Consider the following 27,141-nt stretch of genomic DNA (forward strand, 5'->3'; position numbering starts at 1 on the left):
ATAGTATTTAGTGTCCTGTTGACAGCACTAGTATGAAAGATGTGATTCTGTGGGAATGGGTTGACAGTAACATCTCATTTACACAAATCTGCAAAAAGTGACTGAATCGTCAAAGTAAACTTTTCACGCTTGTGAACAAAGGACCTCAAGCTGATATCATTATAAAGTCAGTACCTCTCAAGGGCATCAAAGTATCAGAGCTGTTTAACTGTTGTATGCCGAATGTTGCTGTGTGGTGAAGTATAGGTAAAGTTTTACTTTTTGGTGGTACACATTCTGTGGATGTGTTCTGCTGTTTCTCCCATGCCAATGGTATCAAGTATTTGGTTGTTTATCGTAAGAAGAAGGCAAGCAAGCCAAGAAGATAAGTAATAAATCTAAGAGTATGTGGCTGTTAGAAAGTGCATGTAGAAGGACAAGAGGAGGGGAGTAGAAAAGCATCCAGAAGTGAGAGTTATAAAGGAAAGCTCTTCCCGTATTCAGCACTGCCTCTCATTAGTATTATGTGCCAAAGCCAGTGCTACTAGAAGTACAATATACTTGTAAAAGGATGTAAGAAGAGGTAGATTTAAGTATTATGGACCTTATTCATGGGCATTTTACACCTGTGCTTACCTAATAGTGCGGGTCTGCTCCCCTTACATTTTGCAGTGTCAGGCCAAACTCATTCTACAAGGCTTGCTTGGCACAGCCATGTCTGCTCAGGTCATAAAACATTAAGACATTGCTTAGCTGGTATCATGGCACCAGCAAAGCTCTTGGTTTAGGTGTTGCTATGATAACAGTTGAGAACATATGTTGCCTTCCCTTACGTTATTTGGGAAGTTGGTGTAAGTACACTGGCAAAACTCCTCTTGGCAATTGCTGCATCCGTGATGGGGAGCTCTGTAGACATATTACAGAGTAGCACTAATAATAGAGGCTTTACAAGGAAAAAAAAGCCTTTAGCTTGTGCGATTATGTTTTTATAACCAGACAGTAATTTGTACATTGAAGGAATAACCAAAATAAAAATAATAAATAATGCCAAGTTACTGTAAAGCATCATATAAAATGTATTATACCAGAAATAGTCTCAGCTGGCTAGTACTGCCATGCATCAGTCATGCAAGCCTCCTAAGCAGAATTTTACAGATCTCTGGAATCCGATACCCACAGGTAGGTCTTTTCTGTTTATCACCTATTGAAACATTTAATAGATCTTCATGTGATACTTCAGTTCTGTTTCCTCAGATAGAGCCGTGAACTTTTGTCACCATTAGATATGAAACACCACATAGTTATTAACTTCCAAGCACATAAAATATCTCAGAAATGCAGCACGCAGGACCATACATGACAATTTTCATGTAGGAGAAGGAAAGTACACCATAGGCACGATAGTAGGAAAAATACACCAAAGGGAGGGACAGGCAAAACTTTTTTATTCATACCAATTTCAGATATTTGGGAAACGGACTGCGCTGTGGGAAAACGAGAGGAGAGTAAATGGTATAATCCTGGCATGTGCTGTAAATTCAGAAGATGTGCTACTTAGCAAGGACTGAAAGCTGGAAACGGCAGTGGAGGGCAGAAGTTAATTGGGTGCTGCTGCGACCAAGCAGCCCCAGTACGAAGCACGACGGCTGCTGCGCGCCGTGCCCTGTCGCAGCCCGAGGAGCGTGTCCTTCGCTCCGCAAGCGTGGTGGGGTAGGGGGAAATCGTACGCAGATGAGTAATTTTTTTATGGTTCACAGCCGATCAAAGTGAAATTCAGCAGCTGTTCAGGACAAGTGACCACTCTAACGGCTGTAATATAGCCCGCTAAATAGAGAGGGAATTGCATGAGAGCAAGAGGTTAGCCGTGATTATCGGCAGGTGAGTGCTTTATTGAAGTTGAAAGACCATTAACATTGATGGAGTAATTATTTCAACTTGAAAGAAATTACCTTGATGGGTGATAACTTCTCCAGTGTTCCCAGATTTGATTGGACCAAACAATTGTGAACTCTTGAAGCCTAGAAAAATATTACAACAATATTGCAATGTTTAAATTACTGAAACCACGGTTAGAGTATTTAAATTGTGCCTAACAGTGAAAAGATTTTAACTTACAACAGCCAGTGACCTCTCATGTATAGAGACATTTGCTTTCTAATTCCAATGAAATGACTCACACCTACCACATGTGTGCTGTGTGATGGCTTTGCAAATGAATCACTTGATTTAAATGCAATTTTTAAGATGCAAAGCCTCGTTAGCGTGGCTTCCAGAAGGGCTTGCACTGGAATTAATCTAAGTGTTTTGTTTGCCCAATAATACAGGACGCTTCCTGTGTTTCAGTCTCCAGACTTGTTAAGCTTACACGGGACGCAGGCAGGACACGTGCCCCTCCGTGTGTAAGGCCGCTAGGAAACGTGCACCGGGCAATCTGCGTCTCACGGGTTGTGGTGTTTCCACGCTGCCGCTGAATATACTCTGTTTAAATAGGCGTCGGGATTGGCGCGCCAGTGCCCCTCCAGAAACTGATTAAGTGCTCCAGTAAGCCCCACAGGGCATTTCCAATGGCCTAATTAGAGGCGAAAGGATGAAATGGGTTGTCGTGCGACTTTGGTGATTTTGAAGCACTGTGGTGACAGAAGTGGATGAGCAGAGAGCTGCCGAGAAGGGTGAGAAGGAGAGAGGCTCCAGCTCCAGCCGCTTCTATTTATACCATCGCTGCTGTAACCAAGGCTACTTCCGTGTCTCCCTGGGTGCTTTTAGGCAGCCGCAGACACGTAACTTTAGACACTGCTGGAACTCTGCCAAGAACTAAAAAAAAAAAAAAAAAAGTGTGAATTAGGATGTGGGGTAGCAGGGAAAGTTTTATCTGGATTCTGTGAGGTCTTAATGTGTTGTCCTGTGGCTGGTGATCAGAATTACTGAAGGTTACAGCAAACAAGTCTGTTTCATCATGGTTTTTCTTCAGTATTTTCTCCCTAATTCAGTGTGCGGTAGGGAGTTAAAGTAACTTTGTCCTTTGATAAATGTTTGAACCAGAAGTTAAAACACTGATAGACTTGTGTCTGTTCGTGCCTGATGACGGAGTCCGTGTGGATTATGGCAGGCAAGTGAAGCAGATTTTTGTGAGTAATCTACAGCTGACAGCTTCCACATCTCATGACAATTTTCCTTGATTTGTCCACTCCTTAGATGTTATCATGTATTTTCATGCTAGTACTTTTTAAACACAATAAAAACCAGTATGCTGTAGTCATTTCACAATCTTTATATTGTTTTTGCTCTTCTCACTGCTTCTTCAAAAATACTCTCAGTTATAATTGAATTTTTCTGTGTTGGTTTGTCCTCTGAAATAATGCTTCTCTTCCAAGAGAAAGAATCAAAGGTTTCATAGGTTTTCCTTGATATAGAGGATAATTCTATTTTTTAATTCAGTTTTAGGCCTGATTCAAGGCTCGTTCCAGTTAGTACGTAGTTTTTCATATTTAACACCAGAACAAAGTCTAACTCCTCTCGCTTCCCAGGACCTATGTGTTTCACAGAGAGGTGCATGATGTGGCTGAGGAGCTGCAGAAGTTACTCTTCAGAACCGTGTGCTGATGGATGTATGTGAGAGCAGTCTTTAGGCTGCTCTAATAACATCAGTTGCCAGTTAAGGTCCTGGAGTCAATTTATGCTGCTGAGGAATTAGGTTGACTAGACCAGAATGCCTGCATCAATACATATTTTTTTTAATGAAGAAAATACCTCCCCATTTGGAAATACATAGCACATATTTTCCTTGAGTTTTTCATTGTGCAGGATCCAGTTTTCACCCATTCCACAGATCATCTTTGCCATGTGAAACACTTGAAGAATTAGATCTTCTGCAATGTCCAACTTCAGACATCTAACCTAGTTAGGAGCATGTACTTCCTCTGCAGTCAGAGAAGCTCCCAGAACATTTAAGACATGGACATTAATCCTGTTCAGGCTGCAGCCATTCATTAATGCTTATGTCTTGTGTGCTTTTGAGGCACTGCTGGCCTGTGTTGGTCAAAAGAAGGCTTTTGTTTTTAAGCAATTTAATCAACTAGTCTTTCTTAACCCACTCTATTGAGGCTAGTAGGGGTAATGGGATTACGCAGGTTGGCAGATTTAAAAGACTGTAACCTCTGACACGAAGATAGTGGTGGGGACAGTCTGGAAGCGGTAACCTTTTTCAGTCTGGGCAGCTGCAGTCCGAGACAAGTGGTGACAAAGCCTAAGGGTAGATGCCTAAAATGAGATTGTGTCAATGTACCCTGTATTGTTTTTCTGTATACTTCTGTATATGCTTTCTGTTTATGCTTTTCCTTGTGATACTTTTATATAAGTCTTGCATTTGAGCTGTGAGAGTTAGAACAATCTAATCAGGCACTGTAGAAAAGCATTGTGGTCCATGTGCTTTATAATTTGTAAAAACAAACAAAAAACACACAAAATTTTACCTTCTTAAGAATGTTCTCCTAAGGAGATATAAAATGAGGGGCATTCTTCCCTTTGTGCCATGTAATGCTTGACTGCAGTAAATCTCCTTTAAAAACGAGTTTTTGGTAAGCTGAAGAGGCTTTTTCGTATGTAAGTAGCAAATGGAGGAGGAGGAGGAAGAAAAAGTAATTTTATTCAATGTGTGCAGCTGTTTTTCAAGTTAGATATATGTTTAAAATACTTAATTGGATTTGACTAGATTTTAATTCACATTTAGCTGACATTCTTAAGTGGGAATATCAGGCAATTCCAAGACAATTCTCTTTGTTGTTAAAGTCATAGGGCAGCTTACTAAAATCCCGTGGGGCATGTACGACAGCTACAGATATAGGAGTTCTTCAGAAGAAAATTAGAAAGACCACTTCCCTCCCCTCGTCCCAATCACCTGCCTTACTCCCCTCCACAGCTAAGGGACTTGTATTCAAATTGGCTAAGAAGTGTTATGTTGTGCGCTTATATTTCATTTGGAATTTTAATAGGCAATGTGCAGTTTAAGAAACGGAGAATCTTACCTCTTTTTAAAATATAGGAGTAAGCCATATGACTGAGGGAATTGGTAGTATAATATAGAGCCTCATACCGCCAGGGACTCCATTTGAATCTAATCCAGGTCCACAGTCACCAAAGTCATTCTCATCAAACAGCCGTTGGGTGTCCTATGCAAGATAAGTTTAGTATTCTCAGCTGACCTCCTGTCCTTTCTCTTTATTGCTCCCTTTTGAATCCATTCCCATCACTCAGCTTCACAGCCTCATTCAAGCTGGTCTCCCCTACGCTCGTAGCAGTCTCCCGTTTCCTGCCTGCCAAGTGACCTCTCTTGCTCGCTCTCTCCTGCTTTCAGACTTTACAAAAAACACTGGAATGCATGTGTAATCTTGCCTCTCTCTCTCTCTCTCTCTCTTTTTTTTTTTTTTTTTTTTTTTTTTAGGGGGCAAGACCCTAATTCTTGTGCAGTGCTAAAACATGAGTTTATAAACACAAAGCTCTTTGGGGCTGGGAAAGTGTGTCTGCCAGTTAATTTACAGAACTATATAAATATTATTTTTGAGACTATAACAGTAATTATGGTGAATAGAGGCCAGATGGCCTCTGTATCTAAAAAGTAGAATTGCAGTGTATTTTTAATGGACTGAAATGTTACTTTTTGACAGGAAGCAAATATTAAATTCTGTGTTATACTGGCCTGTCAGGTGAATATAGTTCTGAGTTTTGGTTTTTGTTAAAGTAATTACTAATGTCATGGCTGGATACTTTTGCCCACTAAAGCCTTGTTCTGTGGTGTTTTTTTTTTTTTTTTTTTTTTTTTTTTTTTTTTTAAGGATGGTTATTGATCTCTTGCTGAGCTGAGATTTCAGTTTTATGCCAGATAGTTTGATTAATGGGTTGGTTTCTGTAAGTAGACTGAATGGGGATAGGAAGCACAAGCCACTCATGCCGCCAACCCTAGCTCCGTCAAGACGCATAGCTCATTATGAAACAGTTATCAAGTATACATGAAAAATTAATTGGGCTCAGTTTGATTCTGAAAAGGATCAGGTTTCTACTTGGCGGTCCCCCCAATCTTTCCAGATGTTGCACGCTAGCCCCTCGAGAAGCAGCGAAGGGAGATGTATTAATACATTGTATTGATTAGATCAAGACCCCTGACAGTTATTTGTAGAGATACCATCTGGCTGCTGTTCGAATTCCTTCACCAAAAACAGGACGTGACATGTTATTAATCTCAACTCTCTAAGTATAGACAGTTGCCTTTTCTGCTAAACCGCATTTTACCATTCCGTAGGAGATGAAGGCAGACCTGAAGGGTGCTGAAATTAAGGTTATTACACAAATTGAGCCATATGGTCCAAATATTTCAGCAAGAAAATTGCCAGGCAATAAAAATTGCTCCTGCCTTCCTAATGGTGTAAATTACAGTTTAACCATGGCTCTAATGATGTCCTTCTGCCGCGCTTAACTACTGTTACATGAAGGACATTGTTTTAAAAATATAAAAAACAAGTAAATGCCAGCAGCGTGTTTTACAATCTGTTAGTGTGTCATTAAGAACACTGTCAGAATTACATAAACATAATGGCAGGCAACCTAGCATACAAAAGAATGAGTATGGAAATAGAAAGTGTCTTGAAAACTCCTTTTACTCTGTAATGTCAAGAGCCTTTTCCCTTTTGGAACTTTTCCAATGTTAGAAAACGTGGCTGATTATTTATTCTAGTTCTCTCACAGGCTCTGATGGACATTTGAAAAAAAGGAAAGGATTTTGAATATTCAGATGGATTTTGTAACAATAGAGGGGTGCAAATTTACCATCGCCTTATACTGTAAGTGTATAGCAAGTTAACGTGATATAAAAAACAAAATCAAAATATTACAATTTTTCAAACTGAACCATTGGTTTTATTGCTTTGGGTCATAATGGGACTGTTTTTGTTATTATTCAGACTATCTGGAGAATTGCAGCATATTTGTGAAAGTGGTTTCAAAGCTCAAAAGCTCCATAAATTTTGCCAACGGAACAGAGTTAACAGTCCTAAAATTCATTTATTAAAATTAGCTGTAATTTATTATCAGAAACAAAACAAAACTGGTTATTCAGACAACAGATACATTATTGACTGTTTCTGCAATTGGTCATGCATCGTGGAGAGGAAGTAGTAAGTAACTAAAGTGAGTCATTAGCAAGAAAGCTTTCATTTCAAAAGCATTCATCCAAGCATTCAGTTTATATAGAAAAAACTTTGAGATCTCCATGCAAAAAGGAAAAAAAAAATCATGCAAATTCATAACAAATGCTATTCCACATTTTGAGTTTGACCAGTTCTACTTGAAGCAATGTGTAGACTGTAGTATTTCATGTGTGCCAGACCTTTACATAAAATTAGCTAGCACGGCTGTGTTGCCAGTGTGGGCTCTGACTGATTGGGTACAAGTCGGTGGCACAGGGGAGGAGTACTAAGGGTGGTCTGCATCAATTTGGTAGAACTGCCTGCTGAAAACCAGCACGTTCTGCTCCCCACCTCTGCAGCCCTTTTCCTCGGCCCACTTCGCTCTCTGCTCAGCTGGCTGAGCTGCCTCTTCCCTACCCTGCTCACATTTGAAGGCAGAAAATTCCGTTCATTTGCAAAGGGGCTAGGTCCAGCTGGATCCTCGTTTTGGTTGAAATGTATTTGACAGTGCTGAAAACACAAGTGAGCAGTGTTGAACAGACAAATGGGAAAAGGGAGATCCTGCTTTAGGTAACTGGGTTGGCTGGTCGGTGAATGAGCTGACGGGCAGCTCTTGCATTCATACGGGGTGGTATTTCTGAAGCCACAATTTCTGAAGTCATGTGAAGATCTCATTTGTGTATGGGAACAGGTAAAAGATAATAGGAGATTTTTGCTTGAAAACTTATACAACAAGTTTAAATTGAGCCAGAACCAGACTGTCAGTCAGATTCAGTAAAGTTCAAATCAGAGTTTACATCTATCCTTTCAGCTTCTTAGTATTAGCAGGATCATAAACGAAAGCACAAAAACGTGAGTAATCCATGTTTTAGGTGTTTTCCAAAGAAATTAAAGGCAGAAAGTAGTAAACTCTTGTGAGGAAGTGAAAATGTCCCATGTTCAATGCTCAGGGGTAGTCTACATGCATGTAACCTGTATCAGTAAGGAACAAAACCCCAACTTTTGAGTTAATCCCATCACAGAGTATAACGTTTCCCTCTGCACCTTGATTTGTTTATCTGATAAAAGCTACAAAAATCCGTGACAAATGGGGTGTCAAACACCTATGTGTATTGTTCCTTTCCCTGCTCTCCCCGCATGCGCCCACAGAGGGTAGATGTTATTGTTTAACTGTAAACCTGTTTTGTTTATTTTAAATCTTTATTTATCATTTATCAAATAAAATCTCTATAGTCTGAAGACAGAGAGATGATATCTTAGTACAGAGGCCCCTCCACCAGAATCTCACACCCTAAAGATTACTCATTGTATTTTTTTATGATTGCCAAGAAAAAAGACAAGCAGGGAAAGAAGGTTTCTACCCAGAAGCAAAGGGCTTGGTGAAAGGATCTCTGCCAAAGATGCTACCAGATTCAGAGAATTTTTTCTTAGCATATTAGCAGATGCCGTATTAAAGACTTATAGGGCATCAAAGCCCCTGTGTTATGCCTCTGGCAACTGCAGACTGCTTACTCCCTCCACCAAAAGGATGGAAACTGAGTTTCCTTCTCCCTTCCTTCCCTTTCACAAGCCTCCCTTTTTAAGAGCACTATTGGAGACTGTGATCAGTGAGATAAGGAGCAGGAATTAACTCTCCTCCTGAGGGTTAAGTGGAAAAAAATTCTCCCTTTTTCAGCTTTCCATCAGGAAATTGATTGTTTCTACATGCAGCTACTCTGTATCCCTGATCCTGCAGTCCTTATGGCAGGCAGGACTCCAGACAGGTTGTGTGTTTTCAAGGACCCGTATTACGGAGGGCTGTGCAGCTATGCAGGCAAAGCCCTAGGAGACAAGTGCACGCTCACATGCCCACTTGAGTCAAGCTGTGACTGGAGCAAGAGCAGCAGTGGATCAGCAGCAGTATCCTCCCCTAAGCTCCTTGGCTTTACAGTTTTAGGATGGCCTTCTTTAAATTAATCCATGGCCGCTCCTCCTCCTTTCTTTGTGTGGCGCAAGTAACTTCTAGTAGCTTCTGTGACCACAGAGACCAAATATACAGATGGTACTACTGGTGGGGTACGGCCCAGCTGGACTAGTCACTGGGAGTGTGTTGCCTGTGTATCAAAAGGACTCCAAGATTTATCTTCACAACAGGAAGATGTGGGGAATTACTTCTGAATTTTACTCTGCTCTAAGTATTTTTATATAAAACTCCACTTGCTGTGGGTTTTAACATGCTGATTCTTTCTCCCCATCCAAAACAAAGAGGTCCTGGCCTGGACCTAATCCTACATACAGTGTGAAAGTCTAATGGCTATAAACATGCACCAAGTTTATAATTGTCCTGCAGAATCAAAATTGCAAATACAAAGTTCATATAACAAGAACTGAGGGTAGTGGATTCTTTGCCATAATAAATTTTCTATACTTTTGCTATAAAGAAAACTTTACTCTTCATAAACAAAATGAAAGAAATTTTGCAGTGCTCTTATTTTTCAACAGGCTTTAAAGAAGAATTAATGAGAATTGTGGAAGATGTCTTTTCACAGATGAACTGAAGTAGTATTTTTGTCATTATGGCTCCATAAAATTATTTTTTATTGTTTTATCTTCAGGGGTTCGAGTCAGATGATAATTTAGATTGTTTCTAACATTAGACGATGCAAGAAATTCTAGACTCGTGATGTTAGCTAGATCATGAGATTTATACTGTAGTTGTAGCTTAAGACAATGACATATTTAAGTGCTGTGCTTAATGTTACGAGAAAGTCTTGACCCAAATAGACTAAATGGAGACCCAGAGAGCAAATGAGAAGAAGGAAAACAGCGTGCCTTCTGCCAGATCACACGACAGTTTGAGCTCTAGTTGTTTTGGTGTCCAAAACAGAGTGCCACCTTTGAGGACAAGTATGGCTGAGAACATGAAAATAGGACATTGCTGAGAGAAGCAGTTCTTCAGCATGCTGCGTTTTCCCTACTTTCTGGCCCCACACAGAAGCATCATGACGCTATCAATTGCTTTGTAACAAACCTCTCTAATGATATTTGATTTGGGGATATTTGTGGAAATTTTAAATCTCAGACTTGAGTAACATCATTTCAGATTGAAGATCATTGCCAGCATGTTGACCTATGTGTAGAAAGCAGTAGGAAAACAGTGCAGGGATGTTTGCTTCAATATTATGGATTAACTGCACCTAGTCCCTATTAGGATGATTTTTTCTGAGTAACATCTACATATACCATTTAGTTTTGTTCTTCTAAACATGAAGATCCTGATTGAGGGGTCTGGAGAAGGCAAAAGGAAACTTTCATTGATTTTGAAGAGCTTTGAAACAGCTGCCACTTAACTTCTCAAACTATCAATAGTTTTTTGATTCATTTTAAGGCAAAATAAAGTTCACCTATATGGTCTGTCGCTCCGTGTTAATTGAGATTGTTGTCACGGGCTTATTGGCTTTCTGAGTCTTAGGTGAGTTTAAGCAAAAGTCACAGCACTGAATCTAAGCACTTATTTTAGATGCCTAAAGCAGGCCAGTCTGCCTAGTCTCCTATGCTGAGAGACAATGAGGCTCCTCTGAAGGCTCATAAGCATCAGAATCTTCCTTCGGAGGAACCTCTTTTCCTCTGCATAGACTGTGGAGAGAGGGGAGACCAGCCATGCATGTTTTGTGTCTAAATATAGGCGCTGAGAATGCCCATAGTGCTGTAGTGCCCATATTCTACTTTAGGCAACTAGATATGTTTAAAAGTCTGGCCTAAAATGATTAAACTATGGTAATTTCTTTTTGAATTGTTCATTTATAACATGCATACATGCAGCTAATCAATAGGTGATAATCTGAAACTGATGGATTTACGAGTTAATATGATGGAGTCAATAGTGTGCTGAAAAGAACTTCTCAGTCCTGAAACCAGCACAATTTGTTTCATCCTAAGCTTAGCTGCATACCTGTTGACTTATTGATTTATGTTTACTCCCCAAGTAACTTAACTATCCAAAGAAAATACAAAATCAGAAATAAACTTGTTACTTTTCGGTAGTTCTGAAGTAATATTTCAGTATTTGTGTCTTTCTTCTCTTTCCTAACTAGTTGAGTCACAAGTTGCTCAGAGCTTGCTCTCTTTTCTCAGAAGTGTCTTGCATCAAGAAGCCCAAGCTGCAGTAGGAAAGGCTAATGCATGTCTAAATGCATGAAAAGACCTGATTTAATATTGTGTTTTATTTATGTATTAAAGTTTAAAGGTAATGCTAGGTAGCTGCTTTTCCTGTTCGCACTGTAGTAGATTTGTCTCTGCTTTTCTGTATGTGTATGAATTTAGTGTTGTTCTGGCATCATGAAGAATGGGGATGGGCAGTGTGGAGATACAGTTTCATACGCTGTGTCAAAACTAGTTACTTTCCAACTGTTTGCCTTGGGAGGATTAAGCTAAAGGGGACAGTAGCTCTGTGATCGTGGAAGGATCAGTCTGGAAGTTAACCCACCCACTGGGTTCACTTGGTTTCAAGACGTTAAACCTTCAAGCAGCCTCTGTTCCAGTTACTCCACCAAACTCTATTCCAAACTCTGAACCAAGCTGTTCTTTCTTGTTGTTGCCTTCTTTTCAGCAATTTTCTTGTGTTAATTCTAAGCCTTCATATTTCAACACAAAGCTGCCAAGGGACACAATGATAGATAATTTCTTCTGTGTTGAGCCTCATTATTTACACCAAGTCTAGAGTAACTGCAATGGGAGAAAAAGATTTTTATTTCTCTTTCTGCCATGTAATATGGAGGCTTTTTAGGCTACTTGTTGAGGCCCTCCACTACCTTTTGTGACCCTTAGGAGCATACTCCAGAAATGGGGAAACACCCAGCAAGTCCTGGAAGGAAGGTGTCATAGTTCTGCTGAATCTGTTGGTATTTTGATGGGAAACTGCTTTACTGAGGGATGTCTCCCCAAAATGTACATCGAGGTGTATCTGTCTAATTGTGTCTTCTGCTAAGATTCAAAAGATAGGCTGGACTTTAATCCAACTACACAGGAGTGAAAGGGCATCCCTAGGTCTGTAAAAGATGTGTTTCTGGCCTTCCACAAAGAGTGATTGCTCTGTACAGAAAGGTGTGGTGGTGCTCTCTCTCTCTCTTTTTTTTTTTTTTTTTTTTGATATGGATTAGCATGATCGGACTACAACCTCTCTCCCATTGCTACCTGTATACACCTTTTGGAAGTCAAAGACTTTCATTTGCTTTCCGCCTGCTTCTAGCTGGACAGGAGACCAGTCCCTGCAGATATTTTCATGTAGGAAGTATAAATCATTAAGGGAAGGAATGGAACACCTGTACCGCATGCTGGCTTGAAGGGAAGCCCTTCGAGAGGTAGTGGTTTGTGTACTGCTTTGGCCCATCAGTTTTTAAAATATCCAGTTAATTTTAAAGTTGAAATTTTAAGTTTAGCCACATATTCAAACTAAAGTTTGGTCTTTCATAGTTTAACTGCAAGTAGTTTGTTTTTGCTTACATTTTAATTTCTCTCAGAAGTAATTGTACACATAGCAGGCAAGGTTTGAATGAAAAGCTAGGACTGTTCAGTATAGGGCAGGGAAAAAAGAACAAAACAGTAGGAAGTAAAAACCTTTTAGTCTCCTTTAAAATGTTGCTTTTATTTTCCATGGTGTTGATGGAAAGCAGGGATTTAAGCTGTGAATTGCCTTGAGGCTGTGTTATCTTCCTGTACTTAGCAACAGTTAGAACTGCTCTTTTTGCATGTGTTGGGTGAAAGAGACAAGGACTCGGAAAGATTGAGAAAAGGGAATAAAATAAACTTGCATTTAATAATAATATGACACATCTATTGTACCTGTGTAAAGTGGGATCTAAAACAATAGGGATAGTTTCCTGAAGCTGCAAGCAGGGGGGATATTCTGAGACTTAATTAATTAATGTTTGTAACGTGATGTGAGATCCTTGGATGAAAAGTCATATATAACTGCAAAGTCTTAATTTTATGGAGGACAACTGACATTCAGTGGTGTTCTCAAGGAAACTGATGTGGGAGTTCACCTGCAATCTATGTTAAAATTGAGATTGTCCTTGTACAAATCCCCTTAAAGGTTTTGTTCAAACTGTTCTTTTTTTCTCTCTCTCTCTTTTCATTTCTTTCTCCTCATTATGGCTGTTGAGCTGTGCAAAGACAAAAATGAAAATTGTTGTTTTTATAAGGAAAACAGAGGATTTTCTCCTTCTCTGTTTTCTGTACACCAAAAAAACAGCCAAAACACCCTTCTCAAATTTTATAGATATTAGAAATTTTCAGATACTTTGCCCAGGTGGTTTTCAGCTTAAATGGGGAAGTTTTAAAATGTCCTGAGCCAGTTTTCTTCACAATCTCATATATGATGTAATTTGAAAGGAGATGAGGAAGAAGGCTTATGGCAAAGATATATGTAGTTATGAATGTCCTAGAGAGGCCGTGTGAATCCTTGAAAAACAAAACTTCAAATGAAACCAAAAGGCAAAACATTTGATAATGACAAGGGCATGTTCCTTCTATAACAAAGTAAAGCTGATTGCCACAAGATACCCTTGAGTTGAAAAGTTCAGGCATAAAAATTATCCATTTTATGGATAACAAAAACACCCACCGTTTCATTATGTTGTCTTAAAATTATAGAAGCCCATCTGCAAAACACTTGGAGTTCTGGACATTGTTTAAAAAAAGAAAGAAAAAAGACACAAAAAAAGGTTTGAGGCTAGAGAGGCAACTACTGCACTGATGTGGCAGGCCAGAGTCTGTTCTGACAAAGGCATCTAACCTCATTCTGGCCATCAGCCAATATATCAAACTGAAAATACAGTTTATGGCATCAGGAAAAATACAACAGTAACCCCCTAGTGCTCCATGTTAAGGGATATACCCAGCTCTACTTGCAGGTTCAAGTCCATGGGCTTTATGCGCTTTGTTACAGTAGCCGTGGTTTTCCCATCTCTTCCTGCTGCCGTGCCCACAGATGGCAGAGGAGGAGTGAGGGGAAACTCAGGCCCCACGTGTTAATGAATAGTGAATAGCAAGTTACTGTTCAGGAGGAGCACAGTGTGTGATACTTTTATTAAAGGTATCCATTGCTGGAGTTCAGCTGAGTATGTTAGTTGTGCCTGTAGAGATATAAACCCAGCCAGAGTCTGCGTGCTTCATTTTTGCTGGTTTTCCAGTTTCCCCGAAGAGCCGTTTCTATCCCTGATTAAAGTGCTGCCCGAAGGATCGTTCTCATGCCCCTTGTGACCGAGGCAAACCTGACGAAGTGCATGTTCTGCGGTGCCCTGATGAGTTTACGCAGGTCCCAGACTGTGCAGTCTGAACATCTGAAACATCATCACTAAAACCTCCTAGCTCAACAGCACCGCGTATGATAGTGCTTTATACTATGCTGGATTTCATACATCCTGCAGTCCTGACTGATGTGTCTGCTCTGGCCTCTCTCACCCCATCAGCTCTACCCAAAGCATGCCCTGCTCAGCTAAAGGCTAGAATTTCAATATATCTGTATTTTACAAAGGGTTACGTGTAGTGCTTTTCGGTGGACTTTAGGTATTCTCTCTCATCCTTCATAGTTTCTCAGATAAATTGTATTAAAATTTTTGCATCAGATTCTGCCTCTCTTATTTTGAAGAGAAACTTATTCTGGCTCTTCATATCAATAGTGATTATCAGACGTGAAAAGCATCATTCAGGTTAGGTAAAGATGGCAGATTTGAAATGACAGCATAAAAAAGATTTGAGGAAAAAAGTCCCATCGAGTATCTCATTTATAAAAGAACTTCTTTCTTTTTTTCTCCATCACTTTCATGTGAATGAGGAATAATAAATACAGTAAGGCATGAAAAACCATGATAACCAAATGAAAGAAGGTGGAAAACTATGGTTATTATCCAGTAGTTCTTGTGAGTGTTGTAAGAGATAAAATATTAATGTAAGGAAAACATGTTGACATCATCCCTGTAGATGGTCTCTATAGTGGAATGTCATGTCATTGATATTTTTCATTTGATTTATTTAGTCAAGCAGAAAAAAATCTCTTTTTTGGGAATTTCAGCATTTCTTAGTACAAATTAGACAAGTACAAATGCAAATAACATTTTTTTGAGAAGGTGGCACTCAATGATATTAGATGAATTTTAAATAAAATGTTTGCCTTTATGTTCAAAAGGAAAACAAAATCTTGCTGAAGTAGCATGGAGTAGAACTGAAGGGTTGATTTGCCCAAAGAGATTTTTTTTTAGGCTTTTACTAGCAAAAGTGCAACACTGTTGATGGTTTAACAGTGTACTGCTACAGAAAATCCAACACGATGACTGACTGCAGCTTGGTAAATGTGCTTGATTTCTTTCTGCTGTATAATGCATCCAGCTTTCTTTATGGCGCTTTGTTTTCAAGTCAAAGCTGGGGATTCAGACTCCTGTTGAGACTGCAGCAAAGTCCCCAGATGTCCAGGTGTGCCAGGAAAGAAAAATGTCTGCTGTGAAAATAAGCAGCAACTCCAATAGACAGATTCAGCTGAATGCAATTCACACTTCCTTACATGCTCAGTCATGAAGGAGAAAAATGAACAGCAACTTAAGCGTGTACATATCAGGGATTAATTGTTCTTGTTTGCAGAACATTTTAAACACAGGTGCCTGCTTTTCCTAAAGGTTTGATTCTGCAAATCTTTCCCCCTGGTTTGACCCACAGTCTCAGGCAGAACTATTCACATGGGAAATAATTCTGTTTTCCTGAGCAAAAAGGGGTGCAGACCTTTATTTTACTTTCTCCATCTCTCTCTTTTTTTTTTTTTTTTTTTTTTTTTTTTTCCCCACAGAGGCCAAGCAGGGCTTTCTGATGTCGATGACGAAACTAACGTTTGTTTTAAAAATAAATGACAAGCACATTCTTGAAGTTGCAGAATGAACACTAAGTTTGCCAGGAGTCCTGAAGAAAGAGTAATTTGTGATCATGTAATCAAAGACTATGTTTTAATGCCTCAGCCATTTCCTAAATTTTGTGCTTTACATTTTGACTTGAATTCTCTTTAGCACGTTTTCAAACAAATTTTCCTAGGAGAAATGAAAAAGCAAGGTCCAATGCAACTGATTCCTTAATGTAATTTACTAGCCACTGTAGAGGAAATGACCCCACAGATCCACCTCAGGGCTGGGAATGAAAAGTGCTTTTTCATCTCTCCGGAAAACAATTTGGAAGAATATTCCCATGATAAAGTGTTTCAAAATGTTGTTCATTTTGGTTAAGAAAACTTCTAGTTTTACAAATTTGAAAATTTCATTTATATGTTTATTTAAGTAACTTTTAGAATACATATTTTGTTGCTTACATTTCACAAAAATTAACACCAGTATGGTATTAATTAAGGCCTTGTTGGGTCATACAGAATGATATGATCATTTGAAATGAACAATATATGTTGAAAGTCAATTTTAAAATTCTAAAATGAAATGTGAAGTTCTCCAAATGTAAAATTTTAAAAGTGAAATTTACCAAAAATTTAATGAAGAATTATAACAGGTTTTACACAAATCAGGAGGAAAATAAATATTGCCACATCAATTTCTGGTAAAAAAGGTCATCTGTGGGCAAGATAATTTCTAGCAAAATGAATAACTTTTTTGTTTCTGTTTGCTTAATCTTTGAGATTTTTCTCTATTACCATGAGAATAATTTGTATTCTAGTCCATAGTGCTACAAGAATGAATGGAGTCATAGATTACTTGTGTATCTGTAAATTGCATCCCTGTGAGTTTGAGTATAAGGGCATGTAAAGGCTTCAGGAATGGAGTGGATTTTAGAAAGGAAAAAGAAACAGTGTACCTGATGTGAGCATGAGAAGGAAGGCAACCGAAAGGACTGGCAGCCTACAGTTAGGGACTGAATACGGAGACAACCTCAATGCCATTTTTAAAGTGAAGACAGGAGCTAAGTAGCAGTCTGCGTGAACATCTGAGCCAAGGGAGAAGTACTCCCAGTGCTTTGCAAGTGATGGCAAAGAGTCTGGATTAGATGGGGAACTGGAGAAGAGGATGATGACAAAGGTGAGCGTACATTGAGTATCTTAGCAACCCCCCCCCCAAACATTCCTAGATATTTCTGTCAATTTTGGAGGAATCTGTTTGTAGTCTTTGATGGAGAATTTGGGTGGATGGATGGTTGGATTAATGTTGTGACTGATAGGAGACTGCTGCTTTTTCCTCCCTGCCAGGAATATTTCAGAGTCTTGTGTTCTGTAGCAAAGGCAATGTCATCCTGAATTACCTTCTCATCATTTACGTCCTGGGGGATATGAAATAGCAGGTTTGGATCCCTGTACCACTAGTGCCATTAACAGTGTGATGGTGTCTAGTGCCACTGAGGTTAGTAAGAGATTTGACTCACAGAAAGAATGAGCTCGCTTTCTAATCGGATATCGAGGGTATCTGCTGAATAGGGATTACTCCACAAAGAAAAGATGAAAAAAACGGAGCCAAACCTTGACATGAATTGGTGACGACTTGCTGACTTACAAGGGTTACCCCTGCGGAGGGGGTCGATAGTCCGGCTGCCCAGAGACCGGGCAGCTCTTGTGCGGTTCAGGAAGCTGCTGGTTCATGCCCTGGCACCTGGGCAGCTGGGTATGTTGCCCTGCCTCAAAACAGAGTGCAAAGCCTGGAGTGACGGCACTGCAAAGTGCTCGTTCGTCAGATCGATGGATTCAAAGATGACTAGGTTGTGTAGTTTTATGCAGTTTAAACATTTGTGCAGGAAGTCCACCCGTGCGGCGTATTACTGACAGCTGCAGATCAATGCTAATTTTTGATCATTTTCAACCTACAAAGACCTCCTGACCCTGTTGTCACCTTAGGGGCACTTGAAGTAGGCAGTGTAAAATTGTCAGGACCTGGTGGGCTGCGGAGCCCTGCCCATGCCCATGCCCGGGAGGAGGACTGAGGGGTTAGCAAGGAAGGCAGAGGAGAGCATGCTGCATTCAGGATGCAGCTGCCTTTGAACAGCCTGAAAGAGTATGCTAATTTTCTTCCAGACTTTAAGTGACTTCAGTGCTCATGAATTAAAAAATAAACAAACAAAAAAGGCAATCTGAAGCAAATCTAGATGGATACATTATTCATCATTCAGGTTCTCTCATTTTGTGTTTGGAAAATGCGTTAAAACAAGGTTTTATTTTAAGTAACTTTTATCCTAATTTGCAGTTAGAACAGTGGAATTAGCTGAAGAGTGTATTTGTTGCTGTTAACAGCTTATGCTGCCACTGGCAGCGTGCAAAGCATTTTACAGAACAAAAACACAGATGCCGTCCTGCTTGGAGTGGTGGTGAGGTTGTCAGCTCTGGGGAGCGGGACAGAGCTACCAAAAACAAAGGTCATTTCTTATTTTGAAAGATGGGACTCTGGATTACGGTATGCAGAGCAGATAGTAGCTAGTTGCAGCTCACCTCAGGTTTCCATTGCTGCAATGTTTACATTGAAGGATGGACCATATAAGAGGAAAGCCAGAGTGCGCATACCTAAATGTTGGTAGGATTATTCTTAATTTAATGACTGAATGAGTGAGAATATTAAGCAATAGGAGGCAGAAAGTAGGGCTTGGGGTTGCCGTCCATCAGATTTCATGGTCAGTTATGATCTACGAACATCTTAATGTTTGCATTAAAATTTTATTTTGTTGGTTTACTTTTAATGGTAAATGAAATCTGGCCCGTTAGCAGTGTGTAAACATGGGATATATGAGTTCGTGGCTTTGCAAACAAAGACTGGGAGACTATTCCGTGCAATGATTTTGATCCTGTGCCTTTTTAAGGCTATGCAGTGATCCACTGAAGCCAAAGGTTACAGTGCTATCCTTTGCAAGATGTATTTTGCTATTTGTATTTGACTATTCCAGTAGGACAGTATTTCCAGACTAAAAATGTCATGGGAGGACATTAAATAATTCTGAAAATTAATGACTGCCATCCATCGTCTTTTCAGGATCAGCTTCTGAGCTGAGTAAATTCTCAAATGGCAGTGGTGGCTGTACAGGGGGAGAAAATGTAGCCCCCTGTTCTGGGAGTATTTCTCCTGAGCTTACATCAAAACCAAACAAAACAAAAATACATGTAAACCGTTTGCTCTTCAAGAAGTATCTATAGGAGCCAGGGATAAAAGGCATCCCTGGAAGGAAAGGTTTAGCAGTCTCCAGAGAACATGATGAACTGCAGGCAAGGAAATCCCTCTATCCCTGTTTCATTTCAAAGTGTGGTAAGGATTGTAAATAATTAAATCTTAGGATTTAATGGGAAAACGGTGGCGGTGAAAAATACGCAATTTTTCTGTTTTTGAAAAGCAAGTGTTCGGTAGCATTGTTGTTGCAAAACCCGCCCTGATCATGCAGTTGATAAGAAAGCAGAGTCATTGCCTTGGGTATGGTGATGGTAATAATATGTTTGTACCGTCTCTGAGCCTCTGTGTAACAGTCGAGGAGCAGTAAGTTAATGCTGTGCGCTCCCTTCCTCCCTTCTCCACCCCCGAACCATGGAATGTAAATTTTAGGCTTTTAAAAGTTCTGTTTTGAAAACTTAATAGATAACTGTCCTCATAAAAACTATTAATACAGACCACATCCAATTGTAAAGCTAATTTTAATCATGTTTTGTGCCAACATAATTTCTGATGCCAGATTTTTATGCTAAGCATGAACTTCAATTTGAGCTCTGTTCTTTAACCTGCAGTTCATAATTTTGCATTTGGCTGTATAGGTTTTTGGCTATGGCAGGTTGAACGCTTCCACTTTCAAGGATCTAAGCCATAAATGTTTATTAAAAGAATCTATAATGAAATCAGTTTTGTTATTTTTTTAATGGCTGCCTTGAGTAGGTTGGATGACTGAACGCAGGTTGTTAATCATTAAGTACTCATGTTACAAAAAGTGTTTGATAGTATTGCCATCTAGGGGCTGAACTAAATTCTCCATACTGAAATAAACTGTAATTGAACAGGTGCTGCTATTGACAATATACATATGTTTTTGCTTTATAGCCCACATGCTTCCCATGTTTCTTATGACAAAAGATATTTCTAAATGTCCCATAGCAGCCAGCACTTTTTTATATATAATCTGTTCGAGGTGATTGCTATTTGCATTTGAGCTTATGCTTTTTTGGCAGAGGTGGTTGGGAATTCCTAACAAAGAATTATACTTTTTTTGCATTATTAATCTTGCCACTGTTTGCCCTGTTTAACAGAAAAAGGAATCATTTATCAGAAAAGTATGTTTATAATCTGTACATGTGGCATCTTCAGATTTAATATTCATAATGGTCATTCAAATGCTGTGCTATATTTATCTAAAAGACTAACTCATTGTTGTGAGGAAATAACTATTTAAATATTTATGATCTAACTTTTAATATTTAAAAAAAGAAATTAATATTTCTTTAAAATTTGTTTCTGAGTCGATAGCTTAACAAATGTTTAAATATTAAACAATTTGAAGTGTTAGCATTTAACAACTTAATATAACTTACTGAAACAGGGATTTGTCTTCAGCTGTTTCTGCCACATAAAGGGAGCTGAATTCCTGCAGTCCCATTCTTGGTATCTGTATAATTAATGCAAAAGCACAACTAAAAATGAAATTAAATATATCGGCGATCAACAGAATCCCTTTCTTCTTCTCTCCACAGATGAGACAAATCTGAGAAGTCTCATTCTGAGACACGTTGCTCTTTCTTCTTTGTTAGCCTCCTTACCTTGCCTGGCTATTCAGAATAATACCCACAGTTATGGCTATATTGCCTTCTTCCTGGGATCTGAATTTGAGCTTCGGTTTGCTTTGTAGCCAAGCTGCGCCAAGTCAGTGCCAGATGCTATCTGGGGAGAGCCGTACGGAGGGGTGAGCTGTAACGCGAGGGACCCCTTCTGGCCGCGGCTCCTCTCTGTCCCCCTGAATCCACCCACGGGACCGACCCCCTGTGCTTGGCGGCAGTCTCACTTGGCTCCTGTGGGTGGGCAAGGACAGCCCCAGCCCGTCCAGAAGGGGTTGACCCTGCGGTTGGCAGAGCACGGTGGGATTTACGAGCAGGCGGGCTCCTCGTAGCCTCCCTCTGCCAGCGGAAGGCAGGAGTCACAGGCCAGGGAGGATTCCAGCCCACTTGCACATGTCCTGAATGACTGTATAGCTGTTTTCTCTAATTTGGAGAGATAGAGAGGGTTCCTGTGAGGAAGCAGGTTGCCCTAAGTTCATCTTCCCCTGTGAATTTATCTCAGGTAACATCTTAACAAAGCGGATGAAAGAAACCAATTTATTCTATTTCTTTTTTAGCTTTTAAGGGAACTGTTTTGTTTTGTTTTCAGTTTGGAAATGAAACTGTGCTCTTGGAAAAACTGTGGTCTGTCCAGGTTACAATACTCTAAGCAGCTAGAACATGATGGGATGCCCTATGCCAGAAATGAATGTCATTTCTGTATACCAGAAGCAGCGAGCCAGTTGTGGAGGCAAGCATCACTTATATGCCAAGGATTTTTACACATACTTGGATCCTTCAGACTCCCAGGCATTCTAAGCCTCACTGAGCAAAACTTAAAATGCACTCCTGATGTACGGTAGATAGTTTACTAGATTAGGTTTGAGCTGTGCAGGACTCCCCAAAATTCAGCTCCAGCGTCTCCACCATAGTGATAGATATTTCAAAAAAGCCTAAGAGTTTCTTTCAAGATCAAACACAGAAACCCACAAACTGATCCTGCTAACCAGATGAGGTACTCTGCAAAGCAGGCAGAAGAGACCCCGAGCTGAGACCTCATTTTCCAAGTGACACAAACCGCAGATGCTGATTACTTTTTTAACTAATTCAAACATCTGTATTCTTGCTTCAGGGAACAAAGCATCAGGCTCATTTATTTGGATTGAAACCTTTCACAACATATCATGTTCATGTCGTAGCTGTAAACAGTGCCGGACAGGTTTCAAGCCCCTGGACATCTGTGCGCACATTGGAAGCTTCACCCAGTGGCCTGAGCAACTTCACTGTGGAAAAGAAAGAGAACGGCAGGGCTTTGCTGCTGAGATGGGCAGAGCCCTCCAAACCCAATGGTGTAATTAAGGTAAACTTCATCTTGACACTTTGATCAGAAAGGAAAGGAAAACACTTAAGTATCAAATTAAAACATTTTTCCTGAAAAGGACTCAATCAAACATGTTAGACTTTAAAATAGAAGTCCTGTGTAAGTGCAAGGGCACCCTGAGCGTTCTCTGCTTCTAGCTGTGATTTATATAGATTCAAACGAGTGTTAACATTCCTGTGCTACCCCCCATGACTGTAAAAGTTCAGAACAACACAGGAATTGTTTGAAGGGCTATGATTGTAGTACTAGTGAAGCACATTGTTCACTGAATGTCTAGAAAGCTATTCATGAAAGTGCATATTCTTAGTGGGGTTTAGACTTTGCTAATACCTGTTGCTAGACAAACCGGGTTTGACAGAATCTTGCTTTGAAAATTGAGACTTGTTTTATTTAACACAGTGTTTTCAACTGATTGTGAATCTTTACCTGCAAGTTTCTCGGCTAGATTTTTTTTTCTTAAGTGATTTTTCTCTAGAGTTAGTCTGCGGCAAGCTTTGTGCTAGCCCACGAGAGCCTGACAATGAAACTTGATAATAAATAAATATAATGAAAAATGTCACTAAGTGGCTTAATAACACATGCAGAATGGTTAAATCATGAAAAGTAGATCAAAACATTCTTTTTGTTTCAATAATCTGTGTGCTACTAGTGATTGCTACTAGTAAGGAGGTAAGTTTCTGAATCATTGGTTAATTAATAATCCCTGCTGTGTAACAAAGATTAAGATTTATGAACAAATAGGTGTCTCATCTAGTGGTCATTTGCAAAAATTGTTGATTTTCTTTTTTGTTCTTTTATCCTGTCTTCTATCTTTCCTTCTTCCCCCTCCCCCCCTTTTTTTCCCTTTTTTTCAGACCTATAACATTTTCAGTGATGATAACCTGGAGTACAGTGGTTTATCTCGCCAGTTTCTCTTTAGGCGCCTTGAACCTTACACTCTCTATACTCTGGTACTGGAAGCCTGCAATGCGGCAGGCTGCACTCGTTCCCCGCCCCAGCCAGTCCGAACAGATGAAGCACCTCCAGTGTCTCAGATGGCTCCGGTAATCCAGGCGGTGAATGCTACCAACATTGAGCTGAGCTGGTTGGAGCCAATTAATCCAAATGGAAAAATAATTCGCTATGAAGTTATTCACAGATGCACAAAAGAAAATGCTGCAGGGTACAGAACAACAGCAGAAGATGAGAAAATTGTTTTCACAGAATATAACACTGAAAGCAATACATTTATATATAATGATAAAGGTTTACAGCCATGGACAAGATACGAATATAAAATACGCACCTGGAATGCAGCAGGCTACACTGACAGTTCCTGGACAGTGGCAAAAACTAGTCAAACTGCCCCTAAAGGTCTTGCTGCTCCTAGATTATACTTGGCATCAGTCAACCCCCGTAAAGTGCTCATTTCCTGGGTCTCCCCGGAACAGCCCAATGGTATTGTTCAGTCATATAGACTACTAAAAAATGATGTTCTCTATCCTTTCAGCTTTGATGCTAATACCTTCAACTATATGGATGAAGACTTACTACCTTACTCAATATACAGTTATGCGGTAGTTGCTTGTACAATGGGAGGCTGCTCTACCAGTGAACCAGCTGCAATACAAACGCTGGAAGCAGCTCCTGCATTAGTGGATCCACCATCTCTGCAGGCTGTCAGTGCCACTCAAATTAATGCATCTTGGACACCTCCTCAAGTACAAAATGGAGACATCACCAAGTACATACTGAAATTAAACAATGAAGAATATTATCCTGGCAAAACTTTGCAAATGTTGATTTCTAATCTACAGCCTTACACTCAGTACAATTTTGCATTGGTTGCCTGTACTACTGGGGGCTGCACATCTAGCAGATTCCAGTCGGTGACGACCATGGAGGCCCCACCATTAAATATGGAAGCTCCCAGGCTGCTTGTCATGGGCTCAGAGTCGATTGAAATCACATGGAAAATTCCAGCTAACCCTAATGGCAAAATCACAAGCTATGAGCTAAGGAGGGATGGTGTTCTTATTTATTCAGGTCTGGAAACTCGATACCTCGATTTCACCCTAATGCCAGGCATGGAATACAGCTACACTGTCACTGCAAACAACAGTCAAGGGAGTGTGACTAGCCCATCAGCTCAGATAAAAACCAACCCCTCTGCTCCATCTGGAATGTTACCTCCTAGGTTGCAGGCATGGTCCTCAAAGGAGATTTTGGTGGCCTGGGATCCTCCTGTCAAAGTAAATGGTGACATTAGAAATTACACAATCTCAATCCACAAGCCTGCTGAAAGAGGAAAGAAAACTATTGACTTTGATGCATCTCACGTTTCTTTTATGAGGCGGTCCTACATAGTAACAGAGCTAGAACCCTACAGTAGGTAAGTCTGAAAGATCTTGTTGAAGGAACGCTGCAAAGTGATTCAGTGGGCTGGTAGATGGCTTAACCATCCCATCTAAATAGATAAGCAGACCTATAGGTGTTCCCAAAAAGCACATGATAAAACCATAATGTTTTCATTTCTAGCAACATCAACTATACATCATCTTGGTGAAGTGCTTAGAATTGACATAGGATATAAATGCTGCAAGGTACTCTTCTACAGACTCCAGAACTAGTAACCTTGTACTTGTGTATCTTTTGCAAGATGTCTGCATTCAAGAATAAATATGTCTGTAGTTGACAATTTGAGGGATGGGGAGACAAAAGATCTGTTGGCTAGCTCATTCACAGTGTGACCGAACCAAGATTAATGGAGTCACACCAGGAACATGCTTGCCTCTCTGATCTGAAAAAAGATGACTTGCTATTTAAGTGAAAGAAAAAAGAGAGGATACAGAACTCAGCTACAGAAAGAACACACTTCATATTGAAGTAATATCTTCCCACTAATTCTTGATTATTTACCTGACCTTTCCTTATATATTTGTGCAGGCATAATTTGTGTGTGTTACATGGTTGATAACTCTGTCTACTATTTACATACAACTAATCTAAATCTAAAGAGAGAAGAGTAATAGAATGAAGTTAGTGATGATACAGCTCTCAAATGATATCCAAATTGTCTCTTACAATGAATCAGGATTTCGATTCCTCTACTAGCCATATCAAAATGATTTTGATCAATTGAATTCCTGCAGATGTTAACTCTGCTCTGAAAAACAGACAAACAAACAAACAAACAAGTCAAAATAAATAAAACAGTGTTCTTTCTTAGTGTATTGTATCATGGATGTTTTGGGCTCCTATTTGCATACTTTTAATGGAGATCTTGTGGGGCCATTGCAGAGTATTGACAAGCTGGCTGCTCTGCAGCAATAAGTTTTCTTTTCAGCATAGTTTCAAATGGATCCTATACACCCAGAGAAAGACTTCTTTGGTTAACATTAATCCTGTTATGGAATGCTTTATCAATTATGAAGTCACCTCTACCTCACCAAGCAAAATGTTGCCTCACTCAATCAATTATTTTTGTCTTAAAGTTAATCCCATAGCATTTAGAAGGGTGCTACAGCATCTTTATTTGAGCAATGCTTTTCCCTTCTCCCTTTTTGCCAGCATTACTTGTTAGTATCATTAAGGCTCTCGCTGTTGCATTCTTAATGGTGTTTCCCTCCTCTCCTCAGTGCCTTGACTGTTCTGACGTGTAGAGTCACCATCAAGCCCTGTTCTCCAAACTTGGACAATTTAAATTCATCAGAATTAACCCAGTGGAATAAATATTTCTACATTCTATCCCAAGTGCAGGCACTTAAAAAAAAAAAAAAAAAAAAAAAAAAAAAAAAAAAACAGAACTTGAAGGCAGAAGTTGATGCCATGGTTGATAACTGAATTGACAAATACTTGTTGAAGCTTGGTTTTCTGTTGAATCAAAATGAATGCAGAGCTCAGAAAAACTTAGAAGCTGTTTCACTTTGCATGGAAACTTAAATATTGTTGCATCTCATCTATGTTTGTGGCAATTTGGACTATTCTACAGCCTTTACTTTTATGGGGGAATGAAACCCTGCTGAAGTTGACGGGATTGCTCACATATGCAAAGGCTTGCTCCTGTATGGGTTATGCAGTTTTCCTAGAGACACAAAGACGTAGCAGATAATCTTTGTTTTGATACAAATTAATCTGCATGTTGACACAAATTGTTTTCTTACTCAAAAACACCAAATACCTAGAAAAAATAAGAAACCTCCATGTGTACTTGATTCTAATCTTTGCATAGTCTATGTTTGTGTTTGCCATGCTTTTATCACTTGATTCCCGATTTGTGTTCCCAAAGGTATGAAGTACAGCTCCAAGCTTGCACAGAGCTGGGTTGTGCCTCCAGTGAGTGGGCCTCTGTACGGACGCTGGAAGCACCCCCGGCAGTGCAGCCTGCCCCTCTCATAGAAATACAGACCAGAGCCGGTGGGTTCCAGTCGGCTTCTTCCGTTCTGTGGACTGGCCCGCAACAACCAAATGGGAAGATTTTATATTACGAGCTTTACAGAAGGCGGACAACTCAAGCCCACATGAATTTAGATCTTGCACTTGTTTACAATGGTTCTTCAACTTCCTTCAAAGATGACAAGTTGCTGCCTTACACAGAATATGAATATCAGGTGAGAACTGAAGTCAGTTAGCAGCTCTGATGAGATTTCAGTACACTTTGAGAATCTTACTTCACACTTACAATGAACATACAGATCTCGTTCTAATGTTAACAGTATTCTGATACATAATTAATTTTTGTTAATGTATTTTAAATAGTTGAGAACCTGAAAATAATTTCGCACAAGCAATACATTCATTCAGTGTTAATTTTTCTTTAATGTGATCATAAATGCCTTTCTTTCCTGTATGGCAAGTGTTCGTGTACCCTCCAGAGCTTTTGTAAGGCTCTAATGTTACAT

General features: G+C 39.7%; 1 protein-coding gene across 1 annotated transcript in view; it reads left to right on the top strand.

The window, feature by feature from the left end:
- Positions 1-27,141, top strand: part of USH2A (usherin) — a 397,775-nt gene that overhangs the window by 343,262 nt on the left and 27,372 nt on the right. The window contains exons 61-63 of the mRNA XM_062573566.1: positions 22,013-22,240; positions 23,116-24,632; positions 26,529-26,850. Coding sequence (XP_062429550.1) covers positions 22,013-22,240; positions 23,116-24,632; positions 26,529-26,850 — 2,067 coding nt within the window. The remainder of the gene's footprint in view (positions 1-22,012; positions 22,241-23,115; positions 24,633-26,528; positions 26,851-27,141) is intronic.

This window comes from Rhea pennata, chromosome 3 (assembly GCF_028389875.1).
Source record: "Rhea pennata isolate bPtePen1 chromosome 3, bPtePen1.pri, whole genome shotgun sequence".
In the NCBI taxonomy this organism is placed as follows: domain Eukaryota; kingdom Metazoa; phylum Chordata; class Aves; order Rheiformes; family Rheidae; genus Rhea; species Rhea pennata.